The 20,725-nt window shown below is 34.9% G+C and overlaps 4 protein-coding genes and 1 long non-coding RNA gene across 7 annotated transcripts; 3 read left to right on the top strand and 2 right to left on the bottom strand.

Annotated features, from left to right (window-relative positions):
• LOC18597867 (F-box protein SKIP23) lies at positions 182-1,386 on the top strand. Its single transcript, XM_007027112.2, has one exon. The coding sequence runs from the start codon at positions 202-204 to the stop codon at positions 1,384-1,386; it is 1,185 nt and encodes a 394-aa protein (XP_007027174.2). The 5' UTR covers positions 182-201.
• LOC18597868 (probable protein phosphatase 2C 38) lies at positions 2,776-5,536 on the top strand. Its single transcript, XM_007027113.2, is given in 4 exon segments — positions 2,776-3,743; positions 4,178-4,545; positions 4,656-4,892; positions 5,008-5,536. Coding segments are annotated over 4 exon segments (1,116 nt in total). The 5' UTR covers positions 2,776-3,466; the 3' UTR covers positions 5,242-5,536.
• On the bottom strand, positions 7,390-9,586 carry LOC18597869 (protein MODIFIER OF SNC1 11). Its single transcript, XM_018122112.1, has 6 exons — positions 9,018-9,586; positions 8,472-8,552; positions 8,248-8,379; positions 8,067-8,127; positions 7,899-7,963; positions 7,390-7,771 (listed from the first exon to the last, which is right to left on the bottom strand). Exons 1-5 carry the CDS (start codon positions 9,368-9,370, stop codon positions 7,925-7,927), a joined length of 666 nt encoding a protein of 221 aa, XP_017977601.1. The 5' UTR covers positions 9,371-9,586; the 3' UTR covers positions 7,390-7,771; positions 7,899-7,924.
• On the bottom strand, positions 10,990-12,615 carry LOC108662166. Its single transcript, XR_001927954.1, has 3 exons — positions 12,493-12,615; positions 12,159-12,282; positions 10,990-11,418 (listed from the first exon to the last, which is right to left on the bottom strand). It is a non-coding gene; the product is annotated as an uncharacterized LOC108662166 (long non-coding RNA).
• On the top strand, positions 15,269-19,273 carry LOC18597870 (thylakoid membrane protein TERC, chloroplastic). Of its 3 annotated transcripts, none has more exons than XM_018122119.1 (14): positions 15,269-15,500; positions 15,598-15,672; positions 15,787-15,887; positions 15,992-16,068; positions 16,231-16,318; positions 16,490-16,570; positions 16,668-16,724; positions 16,896-16,980; positions 17,182-17,231; positions 17,402-17,458; positions 17,546-17,624; positions 17,704-17,762; positions 18,059-18,116; positions 18,215-19,273. In XM_018122119.1, exons 1-14 carry the CDS (start codon positions 15,350-15,352, stop codon positions 18,310-18,312), a joined length of 1,116 nt encoding a protein of 371 aa, XP_017977608.1. In that variant the 5' UTR covers positions 15,269-15,349; the 3' UTR covers positions 18,313-19,273. The 3 variants fall into 3 exon arrangements, with proteins under 3 accessions (XP_017977608.1, XP_007027184.2, XP_017977609.1); XM_007027122.2 differs by having other exon boundaries at positions 15,790-15,887; XM_018122120.1 differs by having other exon boundaries at positions 15,271-15,465; positions 15,790-15,887.

Genomic DNA, 20,725 nt, shown 5'->3' on the forward strand with positions numbered 1-20,725 from the left:
ATTTAATTTTAAGTTGTATCATTATACTTGTAGTTAAATTCTAATTTTAAATTCTGTATATTTAAATACTACACACAAGGCTAGGTGATCCTTTTTTCTATATCTTTTCTTCAATTTAAGTCGTTTTTCAGTAAATTTTTTTTTATACTTTTTCAAATTGTTTCAGAATTTCTTAATTTTCAGTTGTTGGTTGAGGATAACATGAAGAATGCTAAAGCGGATTGGAAAAATCTCCCAACACTCCCTCTGTTTTTGATTCTTCAGAAATTAGATGTTCCCGACAATCTGGTTCGATTCGGTGTTGTCTGTAAGTATTGGCATTCCGTCTTCAATAATTTTCTTGACTCAAAAAGACGATCATCACTTACTCTAGTTCCCATGTTGTTGATTCCATCTAAAAAGAGAAACATAGGTCGAAAATTATACAGCCTACAAGCCAAAGCAAAAATCTACAGCATTGGGTTACCAGAGTCTCATACGAAGAGATCTTTTAGTTGTTGTTATGGTTGGTTAGCTGCTGTGGACAAGAAGTTGGTTATAACCCTTTTAAATCCTTTTAAAGGTGGGATCACAATTGATCTCCCCGAGATTGAGATTGAAACCTATCAGAGAAGCTCATTAGGCTACCAACATGACATTAAAAAGGTTTTTTTGTCAGTTGACCCTTTATTGCATCCGGATGATTATATTGTCGTGACTATCTATAGCATTTATTCTAAATTAGCCTTCTATAAACCCGGACAAAGAAGTTGGATATATCTAGATAAAAATATTATGCTTATCCATGATGTAATATTTTATAAAAATTTGGTTTATGCTATTGGATCTTGGAATAAGATAGTCTCTTTTGATGTTAATATTGATAATCTCGACGACACTTGGAAGTCACCAAATTTGAAGACAGTCATATCAGCACAATATCAAAGGTTAAAGGATTATATATATCGAGCACATCTTTTTGAATCATCTAAGGGAGATTTATTCTCTATTTATAGGGAATGGGGTGTTGTTGATGACAATGATCATCTTGTACGATTTACTAAGAATTTCAAGGTTTACAAGTTAGTTTTGGATGATCAAAGTGGTGAATTGTTAGAGGAAAAGGAGGTAAAAAATATAAATGGGGATATAGTGTTTGTTGGTAATAACCAGACTTTGGTTGTCTCTGCTTTAGATTTTCCTGAAGCCCAACCTAATTCTATATACTTCACAGATGATTATTTCATTGGATCATACTATAAGCCATATGGTCCTCGAGATATTGGTTTCTTCAACCTAAAAAATGGAAGCATGGGAAAACATTATCAATTCGAACCTCAGCACACATTTCTATCTCCATATATTTGGATCTTACCATCAGTTAAATTTAAATTAAGCTCGGCGTAATTACGTCGTAACTTTGGCTTCAAAGGTATATGTTTACCTTTTCATTTTAGTCTTGTAAGTTGCCTTTGATTTGTCTTTTTAAGTTTTATTTATCATGTTATTTCCAATTAAGGATGTTATAGTTGTCATTGTGATAGTTGTTGCAGTAATTTTTTTATGAAATTATTTAGATAATAATTATATTTTTATATTTAATTATATGAAATAAAATCATAAAAAAAATCCTAATAAACCTCAAATAAAAGTAAAATATTTCTATTCATTCCATTAGTACCTCAAAGAGTGTGGCCTGCTCAAAACTGAAAAGGGCTCGGATTGAATCATGTGTCTCTCCATTAGCCCATTGGATTCCGACCATGTACTTTGATTGGGGTTAAACCCAAAGAGCCCAGAAAGATCCTGGCTTGAACCCTTTACCTTTTGGTTTTTTTTTTTCCCTTCAAAAGTACCCTTCACCTATATTAACTGAAACATTTTACATCATTAAATTTGAAATATAGGCATAAGAAGTTTACCCTATATAAGAAGTTTGCCCTCCTACCCACTTTCCTGAAAAATATGTAGTAAAAAAATGTGACATTATTGTATCTCCTGGCCACTAGATTGACAAGTACAAAAATGGGTACAAGTTATTGTAGCCATTCAGCCATTAATGTTCCCACAGTCAGATTATGGTGTTCATGGTTGTAAATGGTCCTGGAAGGTGAGCCAAATTGATCTGATTGCTGGTCCAAGTGGCTGAACATGTAAGAGCTGGAATGCATGTACCAAATATAGAATCCGTCAATCCAATACCAGGGCAATGGACCCCCAGTTGTCACATTCTTTGGCAGCTGTTTTAACTTGGAAAGATTACAATCCTTCCTTGTTTTAGTTAGTTAGAAAGGTCGAAATCCTTGGCACATAGATCAATGGTTCAGATATTTCAAGAAAAGGTGATAGAACAGAATAATAAGAGTTGAATCAGAAACCTTGATGACGATTGTAACAGACAAAGACATTTGTAAAACTTTGCTATTGAGAGGAATCCTCCCCTTTAATCTCTTCTTTAATAGATATTCCTGAACAGGTATGCAGGAAATGGTTGAGGAAATGAACTACTGATGGACAAATTGCAGAATATTAAGAGTAAATTTCCACTGCTAAAAATCTTTTGGAATGCTGTCTAATCCCAGCTTTTATATGGTAAGAATTTCTAAAGTTAATGATTGCCCTGTAATACTTGCTAACGCGTTTAAGAAAGGGTCAAGTATGAAAGTAGCCATGAGAAAAAGGGTGAAGAAAAACTTGGTTTGTGCTCAGAATAGTACTGAAATGATGGCTGAGTAAAGTAATTAGCACAGAATGTGAAGCATGGGAAGTGAAAACACACCATTAAATGAGCGAAAATTGCCTAAAACACACCATCAAAATCTTTCAGCAATGCAATAATCACATAGCTGTAGGACAACCACTTGGGGCAGAAGGACAGAAAAAACACAAGAAACTAAAAAACAAGGGAGGGAACAAGGACCAATGCTACAATAACAAAAACAACAATGTCAGAAGTCAGTGATTTTAATCTCCATTTATTTCTCATCTTGGATCTCCTCTGACAAAAAAACTCCAGATCTTCTGCCAAAAACTCCAAACTATCCTCTTATCCGTTGCCTCTTTTGATCACTTTGATCTCAGACCAAACTCTGTCTATGTCAATCCCAAGGTGCTTTTCCAGCTAAGTCTGTTGCTGAAAGGTGACACACAGTGAAGGGACCAAAAACATTTAAACCAGATTCAAGCTACACAACCACCAGCACACCTCCATATTCTCTGAACTCACATAAAAACTATTGCTTTCTTGTCTCAAGTGCAAACTTTTCAGTTGAGTTAGCCCATACCCAACTTGATCCTTGTCTCAGAATAGGGCAGATACTCAGATTTATGGCGTCTAGTTCTTGGTTATATAGTTCCAAATATTGGGGTTCTAGTAGTACCGTAGAACACATACAAACTTGACCAAAGATTGACTCTTGGTCTTCTTCTTTATATATTGTCTGCTGGTTCACCTGAATAATACATGTGAAATATTGGTTACTTGAAAATGATTAAATCCTGTTGGAAACCAACTGTTGAGGGCGATTCCGGCCGTGTTGATGGTTTGTTGTGGTATAAAGATTTGGGGCAACATGTTTATGGAGAATTTTCAATGGCTGTGATTCAAGCCAATAGTTTGTTGGAGGATCAAAGCCAGCTCGAATCAGGGCCGTTGAGTTCGAGTAGTTCTGGTCCTTATGGGATTTTCATCGGTGTATATGATGGACATGGTGGACCTGAGGCTTCCCGCTTCATCAATGACAACCTTTTCTGCAATCTTAAGTGTACGTTTCCTCTAAAACTTTTTGTTATTCCTTCAATTTGGATTTTTACTTGGCAACTACGTCTGTTTTTCTTGTTGATGCCATTGCCTGATCTACTCAGTAATAGTACATTGATCACCTAGCTAAGTAACAGGAGAAGACTTTCCTCGTACATTATCCCTTGTGATTTCTGAGTTTTAGACAATTAAAATGAAAGTTATATCAGATTAGGAAAAACTGCAGTATCATGTCTTAAGGGAGAGGTTTAGGTTGAGTACTTGGAAGTTCTGTCAGTTCTTGCTTAAACCAAGCAAAACATGTGTGTTCAGCAAAAATGAACTCATCTATACTTCCCAGTTTTTCCAAGCATCGATATTGCTTGATGCAGTTACTCCATTAAGTTCCAGTTTGGTGGCCAAATGCTTATTCTGTTTCCCTTGATGTTTCTTATAAAGCATTTGTGTCTGAGCATCAAGAGATATCAATAAATGTTCTCCGAAAGGCCTTCTCTGCAACAGAAGAGAATTTTCTTTCCCTTGTGAGGAAACAGTGGCTTGGGAAGCCGCAGATGGCGTCGGTAGGATCTTGCTGTTTGACGGGAGCGATTTGCAATGGACTGCTATACATTGCAAATGTTGGAGATTCCAGAGTAGTCTTAGGCAGAGCAGAAAGAGGAACTAGGGAAGTTATTGCAATGCAATTATCGACTGAACACAATGCAAGTATAGATGCCGTAAGAGATGAGCTTCGGTCATTGCATCACCATGATCCACAGATTGTTGTGATGAAACACAAAGTTTGGCGTGTGAAGGGCCTGATACAGGTTATACTTTATTCTATCTTCCTCCGTTTGTTTCTGGTAAAAGTAAATATAGCTGGACTGAAAATGAATTCACTAGTGTATTCTTTCGGCCTCGTTAATTATCTTTGCAGATTTCTAGATCAATTGGTGATGCATATCTAAAGAAAGCAGAGTTCAACAAAGAACCTCTCCTGCCTAAATTTAGACTGCCTGAATCCTTCCAAAAGCCAATCCTTAGTGCGGAGCCATCATTGTTAGTACACAAGCTCCACCCTGACGATCAATTTCTCATCTTTGCTTCTGATGGTCTGTGGGAGCACCTTAGCAACCAGGAGGCTGTCAAAATTGTTCAGACTAGCCCACGAAATGTAAGTTTCCACAGATAGCTTGGCATGATGATTGATAATGTAACTCTCCTGGGATCGGCACAAAAGATTTTGTTGTGCATGGCTTTACTCTTCTTTGCGTCCTCTTTTATTTCAGGGAATTGCCAGGAGACTTGTTAAAGCTGCACTTAAGGAAGCAGCAAAGAAAAGAGAAATGAGATACTCAGACCTGAAGAAGATTGATCGAGGGGTCAGGAGACATTTCCATGATGATATCACAGTCATCGTCGTGTTTCTAGATCCCCATCTGATCAATGGGGGCTCCTCCTACAGCTCTCCGTTATCGATATAAGGTGGAGTAGGACTCCCTGCTGCTGCTGCTGTCTCATAGCCAGCAGCAAAGATTGGAGTTAAATTTCTTAGAACTTATCCTCAATTGCCATACAAACTGGGGGACTAACTTCCTTTCATTAGACTTGTGCAAGGATTCCCATTTAGGGTAATAGGAATACATTGAGACTGCTTATTATCAAAGAAACTTAGGATAACTGGATGAGACCTTAAAATAATCTGTAGATAATGATTTCCATGTAATTTTGATTGTTTCCTCTCCTTTAAATATGTCGTGTGTTTGGCTACCATAGTTGATATAATATCTCATTCACTATCCAAATTTATGTTTCTTAGCCCTTAACATGGTGAAATATCCCTGTTTAACCTTACGTTAAATCCCAGCTTTGCATATCAAAAAATAATTTAATAATGCAAGCCCATATTAGGAATAAATTTTTTACATCTGAATGTGGGTTTAATTTCCTGGAATAAACCAAACCAATTGCTTGTCCAACTAGAACGAGTAATTTGTAAGATCTGCGTAAACTGTCGTGTATTTAGCTTACATACCCCCGATGAAATATTGAGTTTCCATCTGCGACTGAACAATGTTGCAGCTCCATTGCCAAATTAACTCGAATCTGGGAAAGGAAACCCTTAGTTTTGAACTAAGGCTATGCTTGGTAAATAAGCAATTGGTTATAAGCCCAAAGAAGACAGTTGTTACTCATACTAGAATTTTAAAGGAAATTTTTATCAAAATTTAGTTTCACGCTTGCATCCAATTTCCAATTATACAGATTTCCCCAGCCATGCAAATAATTCTTACATTCCATCCTTCGGCGTTTTAATCTTTTCCTTCCAAAATAAACTTTGTAAAAGATTATGGGAGTAACTCTGCCCCCCATTTAAGCGAACACAAATCAACTTAACTACAAAATAATGAACAAACAGGGACAATTTTGCGCAGAAGATTAAAGAAAATGTTAGATTTTCTGATTCCCCAATCATGTTTAACCGGTCTTCCATACAAAAACATCCAACCAAAAACAAATCCGACAGAAGCTAGCTATGTATTGTTAATTTGTAATCGACAGTTTAACCTTGGATGAACAAAAAAGAAAAAAACAAAATATTACATGGGCAAACAACAAACTGAGAAAACACTAAATACATCCTTCCCTCCCAGTATAATATTACCTTGCAGATCAGCCAATTCACCTGGTGAGACCAAAGGCAGATAACAATCACCTTCTAGCGTTCACTTATCTCAAATAAAGAACCAGAAAAATCAGAATTTCTGAATTAACAGGATCAGGAAAAGGTTTAGCTTTTGGATCACATTATGTCATCACCAACCGAAAATATTCTTCATATGCAATCTTCACATTATAAAACCATTCCCAATTTTCAACATTTCTCTCATGATCAAATGCTGAACAGCAGTAGTAACATCTCCAAACCAGCATTGCATCGATAATTTGTCATAGAGAGATACTAATAACTAAATAAATTGGATTAATGCCATTTGAGCCATGAGTATCATGACATGTAGCACACATATGCATACAAACATGCAAAGAAATGCATGCAAGCCAGCAAACGAGCACATGAACAAACATGCATGCTCATGCACGCACCCAACAAATGATTTGAAAAATATGTCAAATCAATTGACAAGGAACAAACAATAACAAGATTACAGTCAGTGTTCAAATGAACAAAAACAATCTAAACATAAGCCTCCCCACAATATTCCATGCTACAGCCTTCACAATCATTTTTTAATCTAAATGCAGAAAACAAATTATCCATGTTTGCTCAGATCAAAGGCATCTAATTTTTATCATTTTTCCTACAGCCAAAGCAAAACCACCACCAGCACCATCCTCCTTCCCCACCTCCCCCTGCACTGCGCCCCCCACCCCCCCCCCCCCCCCCCCCCCTCCCCCCCAANCCCAAGAAAAAACAAAAACAAAAAAACCTACAAACCCTAACATATAAAAGCCAGAATAAACATAGAAATTCCTCTTGCTTTTAGATATTTGTAAAAGAGAGAGAGAGACCCAAGAATTCCTATGAAGCATGCACCATTTCCTACTTTAACCCATGGACATAGATGTCAGACTCAATATGAGATAATACTGCTGTCTCACACTTGATCATGCTATGCAACTTGGAAGAGTAAGAAAACCCCGCCCAAATGTTACCAAGGCAAAAAAACAAATCAATTAACCTTTTTCATAGGAAACTAATAACCGCTCCATTCTTTCTCAATTATATTATCAAAAGGGAAAAGTTGAAAATTTCTAGCCATTACTCCAGAATTTCTAACTCTCTTTGTATGATTTGAGATAGGTTAACACTACAGGTGGTTGTTGATTCCTCTAGGCCTCACCAAGTGAACAGACACCACAGCTGTACCAGAAATAACAAAAAGCACCTTCCAAACTTCCCAAAAAACCATCTTCACTGCATTAGAAATTTATCTGAGGATGAAGGAATACTGCATCTAAGAATTCTGAGGTTGAAAAGAAAACATTGTAAAGAAGCTGCTGAGGGAATCACAAGCTGTTACGACACTAGACCTGACAAGCAAAAGAAAAAGATAATGCATAACATAAGTAATTGATAATAATATGAAAGTACCAATTTCAACAAGTATACTAGCTATCTATACATACAAGATTAAAGGAATGTATATCTCCAAGATACCTTCTAACTATGTAGGCAATTTCTATTTAGGGTCCTCCACCAGCCTTTCCAGCAATAGGAGCCTCCTGACAGAAAAGGGTAGAGAAATCAGTATCCCAGCACCTTTAAAACACTTGATTTTCTCCTAGCCAAGAAATCTGCCCGAGAAACAACTAATTAAGGCCTTACTGGATCCAGATTTCCCTTGCCATTCACCTGGGGTAAAGAACCTGACGGAGGATTCGAAAACCTGGAAAGACCAAGTAAAATCAAAGTTGAATCTCAACATGAATAAACCTTTTCAATGCAAATTTCTGAAGGCATTTATAGATCTCTAACAATGAAGGAAAGAGTTCTTTAGCAGTGGAACCTGATTGCCCTTGCTTTTCTTTTTTCTTCTTCCACTGAATCAGTTTTGGAATATGGTGCAAATCTAGCAAGACGAGCTTTCTTCTTTGCCTCCTCATCAGTAGTAGCCGCAGAGGGTACCGCAAGCCCAAACCTGAGAAACCACAAAAAGAATTAACCACATAATGACAAAATGCAACACCCAAGCCATATTATCACAGGGTAAAAGTGGTATGGAATGAAAACCTCTCTGCTCTAGCCTTCCTCTTCAGCTCCTCTGATTGCTTAGCTGCTTCAGATCCATTCGAGCTGGGTGCAGTGCCAAACCTGCAACATGATTGATCCACAGTCACACGTCAGAAACACAAGCAAAAGTCAAGAAATGAAATTCACCATCCACAACTACAGCTTTACCATTAAAAAAAAAAAACTTTCAGTGTAGTAACACTTTCAGGTGCCATAGAATTTCTCTCTAATCACATTAAAAACCAATCAACATCAAAAATCACCTTATCATGCCAAACTATCCCCAGCAAACACGCAGGCATGCTTAGTAAGGTAAGAGTACAAAGGGTTAGACTCATCTCTTGAGAATCATTATAACCTCAAAAATCACATTTAAAGAAAACTATTACAGTTGTCGTTTTCAGCAATAAATCAAAATAAAATAAAAATTTTCATCTCTTCTCTTCAGAAACTCATCAACTAGAAATAAGCTTTAACAAAGACCCTAAAGATCCCCGATAAACCCTAAAGAAAACAAAAAAAAAAAAGAGGGAGAAACGAGATTACCTCTCGGCCCTAGAATTACGCTTCTCTTGCTCAGACAACTGGACAGGAACGCCGAAACGCTCAGCTCGGCGAATCTTCTTCTGGATATCGTTAACGGAACCGCCGCTATCACCTGCGACGGAGCTCACAGTCGTCCCGGTGATCTTCGAGCCCTCACTCTCTTTCAAAGATACCTCAGCAGCGGCGGGAGCGACAGCGCTTGGAGGATCTGACTTACCCGTGGAAGGTGGCGCGGAATCCACGGTCTTCTTAGGGTTTGGTTCTGCCGACGAATTAGCAGCAGCGACGGGTGCGGGAGCGGTGGTGGTGGTGGTGGTTGCGGTAGCGACGGGTTTCTCGGTGGTGGTTGCCATCGGAGTGGTATGTCGGTAGTTAGGGTTGCGTGAAATGTACAAGCGATGTCTAAGAGCGTGAGGCGATGACGGGCAATCTCTCTTTTTCTTTTCTTTTTCTCTTAAATAGTTTGGGTCGGGTAAGACTTGCTGGATCTTTGGTACGAGTAAAGAAAACAAAACAATGGAAAAACCGCGAGCCCAAATGTGAAAGCGCTGCGATATTTTTCCCTTGCGAGATTATTCTGCGATATTGGTCAAAGCACTAGTTATCCGGCGCTGTTTTTATTCTTTCCTCCCTTCTATTTTTACAATTTTTCTATTAGTAATCATTTTTTACATAATATTTAAAATTTTTTAATTATTTAAATAAATTTTTACACTTTTATTACATTTATAAATTTTTATATTTTTATTTTAAATCAAATAAGACATTATATTTTTATTTTTAATCAAATAAACTTTTTATGGTTACTGATTGACTTAATCAAAATATTATTTATCATTTTATATTAAATAATGTTAACATAATATACTAATATATCATAATTAATGATGATATAGTATATTGACGTAACGTAATTTATAATGATGTGGCATATTAATATATTATAATAATATAATCATATGATATTTTTTATCTCTCACATCAATATCATATTAGTATCATGTGTATATTAAATAACAAATATTATTTTAATTAATGACAATTAGTTAATCATTAATCATAAGAGTTTATTTGATCCGAAATAAAAGTATCAAAACTTAATTAAAGATAATAAAAAATAAAAATTTATTTAAATTTTCTTAAATAAATAGAAAAATAATTTTTTACCTTGAAAAAGTATATAATCTAATAAAATTTGAAAGTTTGAAGTGAACAAGAGAATAATTATATGCATAGAAAAATACTTAATTGCATCCAAAAATAATTCTTGAATTTAAAAAATAAATAATAAAAATTATTTAATTTTTCTATTTTTAAATGAAACTTATTTTTATATTCTCCTAACTCATCATCATTTGATGAAATAGAATAAGGATGTCAAATAGTAGAGAACTTGGTATGTATTTTTAAACTATCTTAATCTGAATTTTATAAATACTTAAAAGTTTTAATCATTACTCAAACTCGTATTCGAATATCTATCACAGTCCAATTTTTGGACCATGATCGGTGCAAGGGCTCAATAGGCATAGCCCACCAGGCCCAAGCAAGCATCTTTTTCTTTAAAATCTGAAATTCATAATTTTTAATCAATATACTTTCGAAATTAAACCGTGGGAACCAAGTATATATATATAAAGTTTTCAAAATAGGGTTATCATTCGTCAACCCTAAATAACAAGGTTAATCAAATCAAACATACAAAGTGCACAACAATCTTACAGTTTACATTTAAGCAATTATATACACATGCAAAAGACCTTAACTATCGGCGGAGTAACTATGGGCGTGGGTATCGCTATTGGATGTCATGGTACTTACCAAATGGCGAATACAATTGGACACTTCAATTTAGATTCTAACTATCTCCGAATATGAAAACATGAAGTTAAAAAGAGTGAGTATAAACCTAGTGAGTGAATATAGGAAGGGAACAAGCAAACGATAAGGAAAGTGTAGAAACATGATGCACTTATGTTAAAAACAATGTAATTTAATTTAATTTCTTACTAAAACCCCTGATTTCAAACTTTGATTATTTAATCCCTTAGTGTTAAAGGATCCATGGTCAATCATGAAGTTAAAAGGAGTGAAAACTACAATAGAATCCAAGCAAGGCAAGCATGGCAAAAGGAATCTCGCTGCAGCGAAAAGGCATTCTCGCTGCAAAGAATGAAATTTTGTTGCAGCGAAATCCAAGGCAAAATTTTGAACCAACCACCCGAGAGTTTCTCGCTGCAAAGAATGAAATTTTGTTGCAGCGAAATCCAAGGCAAAATTTTGAACCAACCACCCGAGAGTTTCTCATTGCAGCGAGAATGCATTTCCGCTGCATCAAAAATTCGGGCTAGTCAAGCCCCCAACACCCGAGAGTTTCTCGCTGCAGCGAGAATGAATTTCGCTGTAACAAAAGTCCAGACAATTAAGTTAGAAGAATTCTTGTCACAATATAAATCCATTATTGCTGCAATGAAAATCAATTTGAACGTATTTAACAATTTTTTTAACATTCAACATTCGATACAATCACATTTTATTTCCGTAACCTCTATATAACATATATAAACATATATACAAATATCGACATCACCCCAGCTCTCCCCCGGCTCATGTGCACTCCCACATTGCACATTACAATATCATCATCGGGTGCACTCCCACACTGCACCTCACCATCACCATCATGTGCACTCCCACACCGCACACGGCATATATCATCATCATGTGCTCTCCCACACTGCACAAGGCATATATCATCATCATGTGCTATCCCACACCGCACATGGCATATATTATCGGCGTGTGCTCTCCCACACCGCACACTACTAGCACTGTCATGTGCACTCCCACACTGCACACGCACGGTTATAATTATCACACAACATTATCGTTCAAGGCATAACATACATATTATCATAATAGAGGAACACATGAATTCATCACACTACACATTTCACATCATAAAAACGTTTCATCAAAGGCTTGTTCCCATGCATATTTAAAGAAAAGTTCAATAAAATATTTCAAGTGATTCAACCAAATAACATANATATTTAAAGAAAAGTTCAATAAAATATTTCAAGTGATTCAACCAAATACATATGCATTTATCCCAAAACATTTTAATGCAAATTCACTCACCTTACGATAGCGGGATATTACATCGCTATTAATTCGGGGACGTATTTAGCTATTTCTACTTGCCGATCGCTCTTTATTTTGTCCGACACGCCACCACAGTACACTATCTTTACTTTTGCACTTCCTAGCAACAATCCAAATTCAATATTTTTAGTGTACATAATTTCTACTTCTCTTTTTCCTTCCATCATGAATCCTTATTCAACTAACTGATGCAAATAGATTCTTTCAACAACCATAATTCCTCACAATATGCCACTTAAAATTTCAACTACACAACAATAACTATTTCTCAAGATTTCTCAACTATACTTAAAACATCATTCGTTTTTACCTTTATGGTTGCTTGACCCGTACATGCACTCCACTATTCCTTCAAAACATTAATCATCAAGCTGCCAAAATGATTCACACATTATTTCTCCAAAGATTTAACCAACCGTGAGCTTAAAATACAAAAATCCTTACCTTCTGTGTCTTGAATCTTGAGACCTACTTGATATTTCTTCAATTACTCTTGAATCACTCACTACCCAAGCCTTTCACTTTTCTCTCTTTTCTTCCTTTATTCGATTTTCTCCATTTATCTTTTCAAATGCATGGTGGTAGGGTGAAAAATGGCATGGGAGCATGAAGGAGAAGAAAAGAAATATCTTTTGGGTGGATAAGAATCGGCCATGGGATAAGGATGAAAAATCAAAGCTTCATTTGGAAGCTTTGACCAAACTAATGGTAAAATTATCATTTTACCCTTCAAGGTTTTCACCCTTTTTAATTGTATCATCCCACAATATTTTAATTTCAATTTCTTTCCATTTTTTCTTCCTTAACACTTGTATCAATTAAAAATAAAGTTTATACTTCAAACGCGGTATTACCGTAATATTTAAATATTTACTTACCCGTGTTAGCTTTATTTAATAAAGACATGCAGGCTCCATTAATGTCATTTTTCTCTGAAATTTTCTCGTTCCTCTTCTCCCCCACTTAGATTGACCATATACTCCTTCATGAAAAAATTTCGACATTGAATAAAATATTAATATTTTAATATTATTTTTGAAATAAAATATTATTTTATTTCAAATCCTCAATAAAAAAATTATTATTTAATTGTTATTTTCTCGCGTGCGAGATATTTTATTTCAAACCATTCATTTCACCATTCATTACTTTTAAACACTCTAATTAACCTTAATTGGTATCGATAAGTTCTATTAGTCAACATATCAAAGTACGGAGTATTATAATATTTTAATTATTATTCATTAAAAGTTGATTAATGAAAATTAAATTAATAAATTAAAATTAATTCATAAAAAATTAAATTTAAAATCATAATTAAAACAATTAATAAATTTTAATAAGTATTACATTAATTATAAAAAATTTATAAATAAAAATAATATATATAACTAAAATTTAATATTAAAAATTATTATTTATAATTGAGTATAGGTACTCGGTACTCTAAGACCTCCACTACCTAAATCTTACTTGAACTCAATTTTAGGGTATTTTAATTTTATTTAATTCAATCAGATAATACAAGATATCCAATTATAAGATATCGGTTGATACCCTCGATATAAAATCAATTTTATAATATAAATATAATAAATTAGTAAGTAACATGATCACCTTAAAGTTACAATGTTAGTACAAAATGAACACATATCTTCTATAAATTTAGAAAACTTACTTATTAGTAAATTGTGAACCATATATAATACTCTTAAGTGTTATAATATTTTTCTATGCCTCATCGCATTTTATAATTTGTCGGTTCATGTAACTATATTCTAATATACTATGTTTCACTCTATGGTTGTTGGTGCAAATGGGGTTTAGATGAAATTCAAGGAACCGGCAAAATTAACTTCAATGTGAGCCTTTTAATAGATTTTATCTTTAAGATTTTTTTCACCCCACCACTCAGTATACAAAGGGGAATAATGCGAATAATCTTAGGGATACAATGAAGCTAACGTCTAACTTTGTATTGCACTTTACGATAGTAAACTGCTAGATTATCCTGAGGGTTTGTAAAGTTGTTTGGCCTTAGAGCCTACTTTCTGCAATAAGTAGATTATAAGAAATTTGAAAACTTTTGTAGATGATGGAAACTTAAGTGTTTATGTTAAAAGAACACAAAATTTTTCTTACTCTTGATATTTCTGCACTTGTTGTGTGTTTGATTTGACGTGTCAAAATGGTTGACAATAAGCCCTTTATATAGACATGCAAGTGTCTCTTCTTCGATGACACAATCCTTTCATTAAGGCACCATTTTGTCTAAAAGATATCTTTACGTTTTGCCAGACACAATTTTTGGATAAAGGTATTGTTTCAATAATTATCTTATGAAGAGATAACTATTCATTCTATAAATTATAACTTTTAAGTTATAACTTAAAACAATAACTTTTCATATTTAACTTTTCAGCATGGTGTCTTTTTAATTTGTTTCGTAACTCTTGGATATCATATTATCAAGAGACATAACTATTCACATGAAAATCTGCCTATAATTCAATAGACATATTATATCATTTTATGTGACATAACTTTTGAATTAAGATAGCTTTTCATTATGTGATATAATTTTTTATTTTGAAAATACACCAACAATGGTCACCAAATGATAATTAATACAATAAAAAAAAGAAATGACAATAAAATACAAAAAAAAACTTACTAAAATAAAGTACTTCAAAATTTGTGAAAATATAAACAAATATAAATACATCTAAAGATATAATTTGACGAGAAATGTATATTATCATATTTTTCGTTTAAAAAAATTGTTTGAATCTTCAATTTCAAAAAAAAAAATTTGTATTAGTTGATAAATATATATAGATTCTAATTTAAGCCTTGAACGAATGGAACGACATCGTTTACTAGCTGCTCTTATCGTTTTCGCAACACGACATTGCGATTCTGGCGGGACCATAGGAAGTGGACTGTCAGACTTTCAGAGTCCTTCACTCCATCATAAAAACCAAAGCCAGCAAACAAAGACAAATTCCATTTCCGGAGAAACGGAAAAAATTAATTCAATTTAAGTGGATAAGATTTATTTAAACCTTTCTCCTTTTCTCATATTTTAAATTTCCCAACCACAGAAATAGTATAATTTTTTGTAATTATTTTAACTCTCCACCGCCGAGCTCGAAACTCAAAATCCCATGGGTTTAGCTTCAGCCGTTCACCACGGCGGTGGCATTCGAATCGCTCTCAATTTTGATCGCAGGGTTGCGCCAATCTCGCCTCCGGTTCAAGCTCCCAGATGGACCAAGCTCCGGTTCGATCATCCTCGTCTCTCTACTATTCAATCAGGTCCCCCGCTATAATCTTTATGTTCACGCGTTAATTATTTAACTGACCTGCTCGATTTTGATTTTTTTTTCTTTTGCATTTTAATTTGTGATTTCAGTTATCAATATCCGCCGCACGCAATACTTCCCGGTCGTCTGCTCCAGAGGAATGGAGCAGGAGGATTTATCGACAGGTAATTATTTTTATTAACTTAATGAATTTGTGTTAATCTTCAAAATTAGAAGCATTTTGTTTTGATTTTATTGTTGTTCGAGAAAATGATGGATTTATGGAATAAATAAATCAGCAGAAGGGGAGAGGATAGCTTCGTATTCATATGCTGATTCAGAGGAGAAACTTCAGGAAAATGAAACTTATGCATCGTCTGTTAAAACTGTTGCTCTGTGGGTGGGTTCTCTGAAATTATTGTTATTTATCCTTTATTGAACAATGTTTTGATTTTAGTCATTCTAAGGATTAAGGACATTTTGGGCATTAATTCCTACGTACAGGTCTGCGCCGCCGTGGCTTTTGGAGTTGGTCTGGGATTGAAGGAGGGAGTTGGCCCGGCATCAGAATACTTTGCTGGGTATGTGGAACTTTTGAGTTTGGAAAGCTAACCACAAGTCGATTCCTATACATCTATCTGATTGTCGTGGTCTTTTCATCTCTTTTTTAATGAATTTTATGCTTTCAAGTTTGGGTTTAACAGGTTTATTCAGTTATATCAACAATTATGATTCCCTTTCAGGTACATATTGGAGCAAAGTTTGTCAGTGGACAATTTATTTGTCTTTGTTCTGATTTTCAAGTACTTCAAAGTGCCACATATGTATCAGGTGCCATACATTTATCTATCTGCTTAAGTCAATGCTATAATTCCATATGACTATAGAGCCTAAGGCTGTCAATATTTAGCATTACATATCTGAGAAAAGACATACTTGCGCAAGATGAGCTATTCCATGTTAACCTCTGGTAATTGCAAGTTTGTTATGTTCAAAATGTAGAACCGGGTACTATCTTATGGTATTGCTGGTGCAGTCATCTTCCGTTTGTCATTAATACTGCTTGGAACAGCCACCCTTCAGGTAGATCATTGTTCACTTATCAAATTTGCATCTGTTTGCACATGAAGCATGCTTTACTGCTAGTCTGGGCTCATATATTCTGCCTGTGCTGTTTTAGAGGTTTGAGATTGTCAACCTACTACTGGCTGCTGTACTCCTCTTCACATCTTTCAAGGTTCTGTATCTCTACTGATTGGTTTTGCAATCATATTGGTTTCTATCTATTATGTTGTGCTGGAATCTTATTTACCATATTCACGACAGTTCTTTTAGCTTCTCCATGTGCTATGTTTGATTCATTGAGTTCAAATTATAGTGGCTCATCATTTTCTTTAATTTCTGATAGCTATTTTCTGATGACGATGAGGATGACAGTGATCTGTCCAACAACTTCATAGTGAAGACATGCCGGAGATTTATCCCTGTCACAAGTAATATTTTATGTTTGCATTAAATCCCCATCTACTTTTTGTCTAAGTTCGTGTAGTTTATTTTGTTTATTCTTTTAAAGGTTGAATACTTATGTGCAGACTGCAAATCTTTGATGTTTTGTTGAACCATTTGAACTAATTTCTTTGCATTAGTTAATGCTTGTGATCTAGATTTAATTCTTTTTGCTTTTATCATTGCAGCTAATTATGATGGTAATAGATTTATAACAAAACAGGATGGCAATTGGATAGTAAGTCATCCTATTACAGTTTCCACATTCTCTATTCTTGTTAATGCCATCATATTGTATGTCATGTGAACTATAAACTAGCAAAATTTTCATATTCTGAAAACTTTTTAAGTTCCTTTACTGAGTTCAATGAATTCTCCATTCTAACAGGTGTCAAACATTTTGGGCAGGCCACTCCTTTGCTTCTCACAGTAGCGGTTATTGAGCTCAGTGACATAGCCTTTGCTGTAGGTCTCATGCTTCCTCACCCATGGCTGGCATATGGACTTTGCTGGTTAATGATGTAATGATATGCAATTTTTCATTTTCTTCAGGTTGACTCAATACCAGCTGTTTTCGGTGTTACACGGGATCCTTTCATAGTTTTTTCATCTAATCTCTTTGCTATCTTAGGTAATTCTTGTTACATATTCTCAATATAAATCTTTCTCTCTCATGGTGGAGGATTAATTTACTATGCTATTCCTTGAAGGTTTAAGGTCACTTTACACACTCATTGCTGAGGGTATGGCAGATTTGGAATATCTACAGGTAAAGTTTTACCGTCTTGAGTTTCTTGTGCATGCCTTTGACTGCATGCAAGTGAACATGTAGGACTTCAAACATATGTTGTATATTGAAGAGAATGTGATGAATTTTCATATATAATATGATCAAAGATTATCTGGGTCATTGAGAAATGCATCCATGCAACTTGTACAAATTGGTTCATCGCAATATTCTGCTGGCAATTTTTAATTCTTACATAGATTATTGTTGGATGTTGATAAGTACCAATTTTTTCTGACAACTTTTATACTGGTTTTTCTGTTCCTTTCCTTTGGCAGCCTTCCATTGGAGTTGTTCTAGGTTTCATTGGGTGCAAAATGATCCTTGATTTCTTTGGTTTGTACCTTGGATCCGTATCAATCAATATAAAATCTCTTTGATTCTGTCTAATAACTGAAAAGAGAACATTTAACATTTTAACTACTTTTCTGCAGGATTTCATATATCTACAGAGGCATCACTTGGTTTTGTAGCGGCAAGTCTTGGTGCTGGAGTGCTGTTGAGTTTAGCTAAGAAGGCTGACTTGCTGTAATCAAGTTAAATGCAAGAGCAGGTGAAGGGTCTGTATTCTGTATGTTTATTCTTCAATATAAGGAAGCACGCAAAATGTTGCTCATTCTTTTTTTTCTCACCTCTCTTCAACCTTCAATGAAGATCAATGATAGCTGTCTCGTTCTTCCATGTCTTTTTTTGCTCATTTAGTAACTCCTTTGTTTTTTGTTCTTGACGTGAGGTGAAAAGAATATATTCAAGGAAAGCTTTATAAAAAAATTACTAGTATCACCAGGCATAAATAATTAAAAGATTGCCGTTGATGGGAGAAAGTTATTTTCAGTAATGCCTTAAACAATTTAAATTTATCCATGATAGATATAGCTGAATATTTGTAGAGATTGTATACAATGTGAAAGAAAAGCAAAACGTCGCATTAACCTCATGCTAACTTAGCGAGGACAGGAGTTGGACCATTTTATAGGGATAGATCAGGGAATATTATTCATGCGCCAGCCACGGTGGTTTCATGCAGTTCCTGTCTTATAAGCAAGGCTGGGGCACTTCTCAAAGGAAATAAATTAGCCATCTTTCTGCTGTTTAAGGAAGCTGTTTTTGAGTCAGATTCTGCTGTTCTCATATCTTCAGTGAATGATCCTTTTAGACCTCTTCACTGGGAAGTTGATGCTGTAAGTCAGAGCATCAGGTGGTTGAGGAACCTCTTCTTTCAGGTTTTGTCATGTTTGTTGTGAAGAAAACTAAGTGGCTGATTGAATTGCAGAAAAAGCAAAGTTCAATTATGCCCGTATGAGTGTGTTCTTACACCCAACCAGATCTTGAGAACCTTATCTTGTTGGATTCTTAATCTTAACGTTTTGTTTGTTGAATGTCAAAAAAGAAGAGTAAGTTTCTGCGTTTGTAGTCTATTAACATTTATAGGCTTTATTGTTGCTTAATCGAGTGAGGAATGAAAGAACGATTAAATGGTGTTCTCTCTGTAATGCATTTTTGCCATTCAATCATGTTTTCATTTATTATTGGTCTTACTGTTATACTTACTGAATCATTCTTTCATTTAACATGAACTTTACCAATAATATTATTATTTAGTGATGCATTTTTGCATGTAGGGCGCTCAAAAAGTATTTTTCCTCAAGGTATTTATCTTCAAAGCAAGTTTTGTTTATTTCATAAAAGCAGGAAACTTTTAATTGAAGTCACCGTAGATGCTTGAGGTATTGAATTTGATCTATAGCTCATTATTTAAGAAAAAGTGAAGCAAAATTCTTAAGCAGGTCTGTGCAATATCAGTTCGACAACGATCTGAACTTGCAGACCAGTCTAAAAATGATCAAGCCTAGGCTATGACAGATGAATTCTGAACAGGAACTTCTTCTTAACCGTTAGAATTAAGATTGGAGAAGGGAAATATGTATTAGGTAGATCAATATTCCAGTTTAGGAATTAGTATTCAGGTAATCAAAATCTATCAGACAAGAAGAGCCAAAGATAATACAAAAGAAGGTAAGAAACCTCTTCTAAAGACGTGCATTTAACTGAAACTTGAATCAGACTGAGGTTTTGCTCCTCATGGTTAGGATGGTGCTGCAGAAGAACCTCCTTTGTTTGATGGAACTACCAGGTTTACTTCCTTGACTGAAAATAGATTGCACTTGATCTTCAGGCGCCGTCATTGGAACACAATGGCAAAATCATGAGGGAAAGAGTCCTGATTTGGTTATATATGCGGACAGCAACTCTGGAGGGCCTTCTGTTTCCCCAAATGTAAGCTTTGAGGATAATTGGATGTTGAAACATTAGTGGTCTGTTTAGATTATGTATTAACAACTTGCATAAGCATAACTATACACAACACAACTTTTTGAGAATTGTTAGCTAAAAGTTATCAAAGTGGCTAATTAGGTAGTTAATACTTTGTGCTAAATCATAAGAAGATTTATTAATAAGAATCTGATTAACATGGATCAGTACATAGGGAGGCATAGCTCCCAATAAATGATTGCTTATCACCTGAAATAGGAAACAAACAAGTTCTAAAGCCCTTAACAAATAGCAGAAATCCTGCCTAGGTAACAATAAGTATTAAAGCATCAGATTCAGTTACACAATGAATTCATGCTCCCAGACTTTGGATTTCATACTTTGGCTTGTCCAAAGTCTCAGGGCTATACATCTCAGAATACACCAAAAAGCAGAAGGTTAATTAATTCAGGATTACAATCAGAGAAATCTGCATCAAAGTATTCTGAGGCTGCTGCTGAAGTAGATACTTGATTTGCTATTGCTGTTGGCAAAAAGTTTTGCATGCCTTCAGAATATTTAGGTTCTTCAGCCGGCAATCCTTCCTCAGCTGCAGCAAAGCCCAATGCTTCCTCATATGCTTCGAGTAGATATAGGTGTTGCTGCTACAGTGGCAGAATTCTGAGTGTCTT

This window comes from Theobroma cacao, chromosome 5 (assembly GCF_000208745.1).
Source record: "Theobroma cacao cultivar B97-61/B2 chromosome 5, Criollo_cocoa_genome_V2, whole genome shotgun sequence".
NCBI classification, from domain to species: domain Eukaryota; kingdom Viridiplantae; phylum Streptophyta; class Magnoliopsida; order Malvales; family Malvaceae; genus Theobroma; species Theobroma cacao.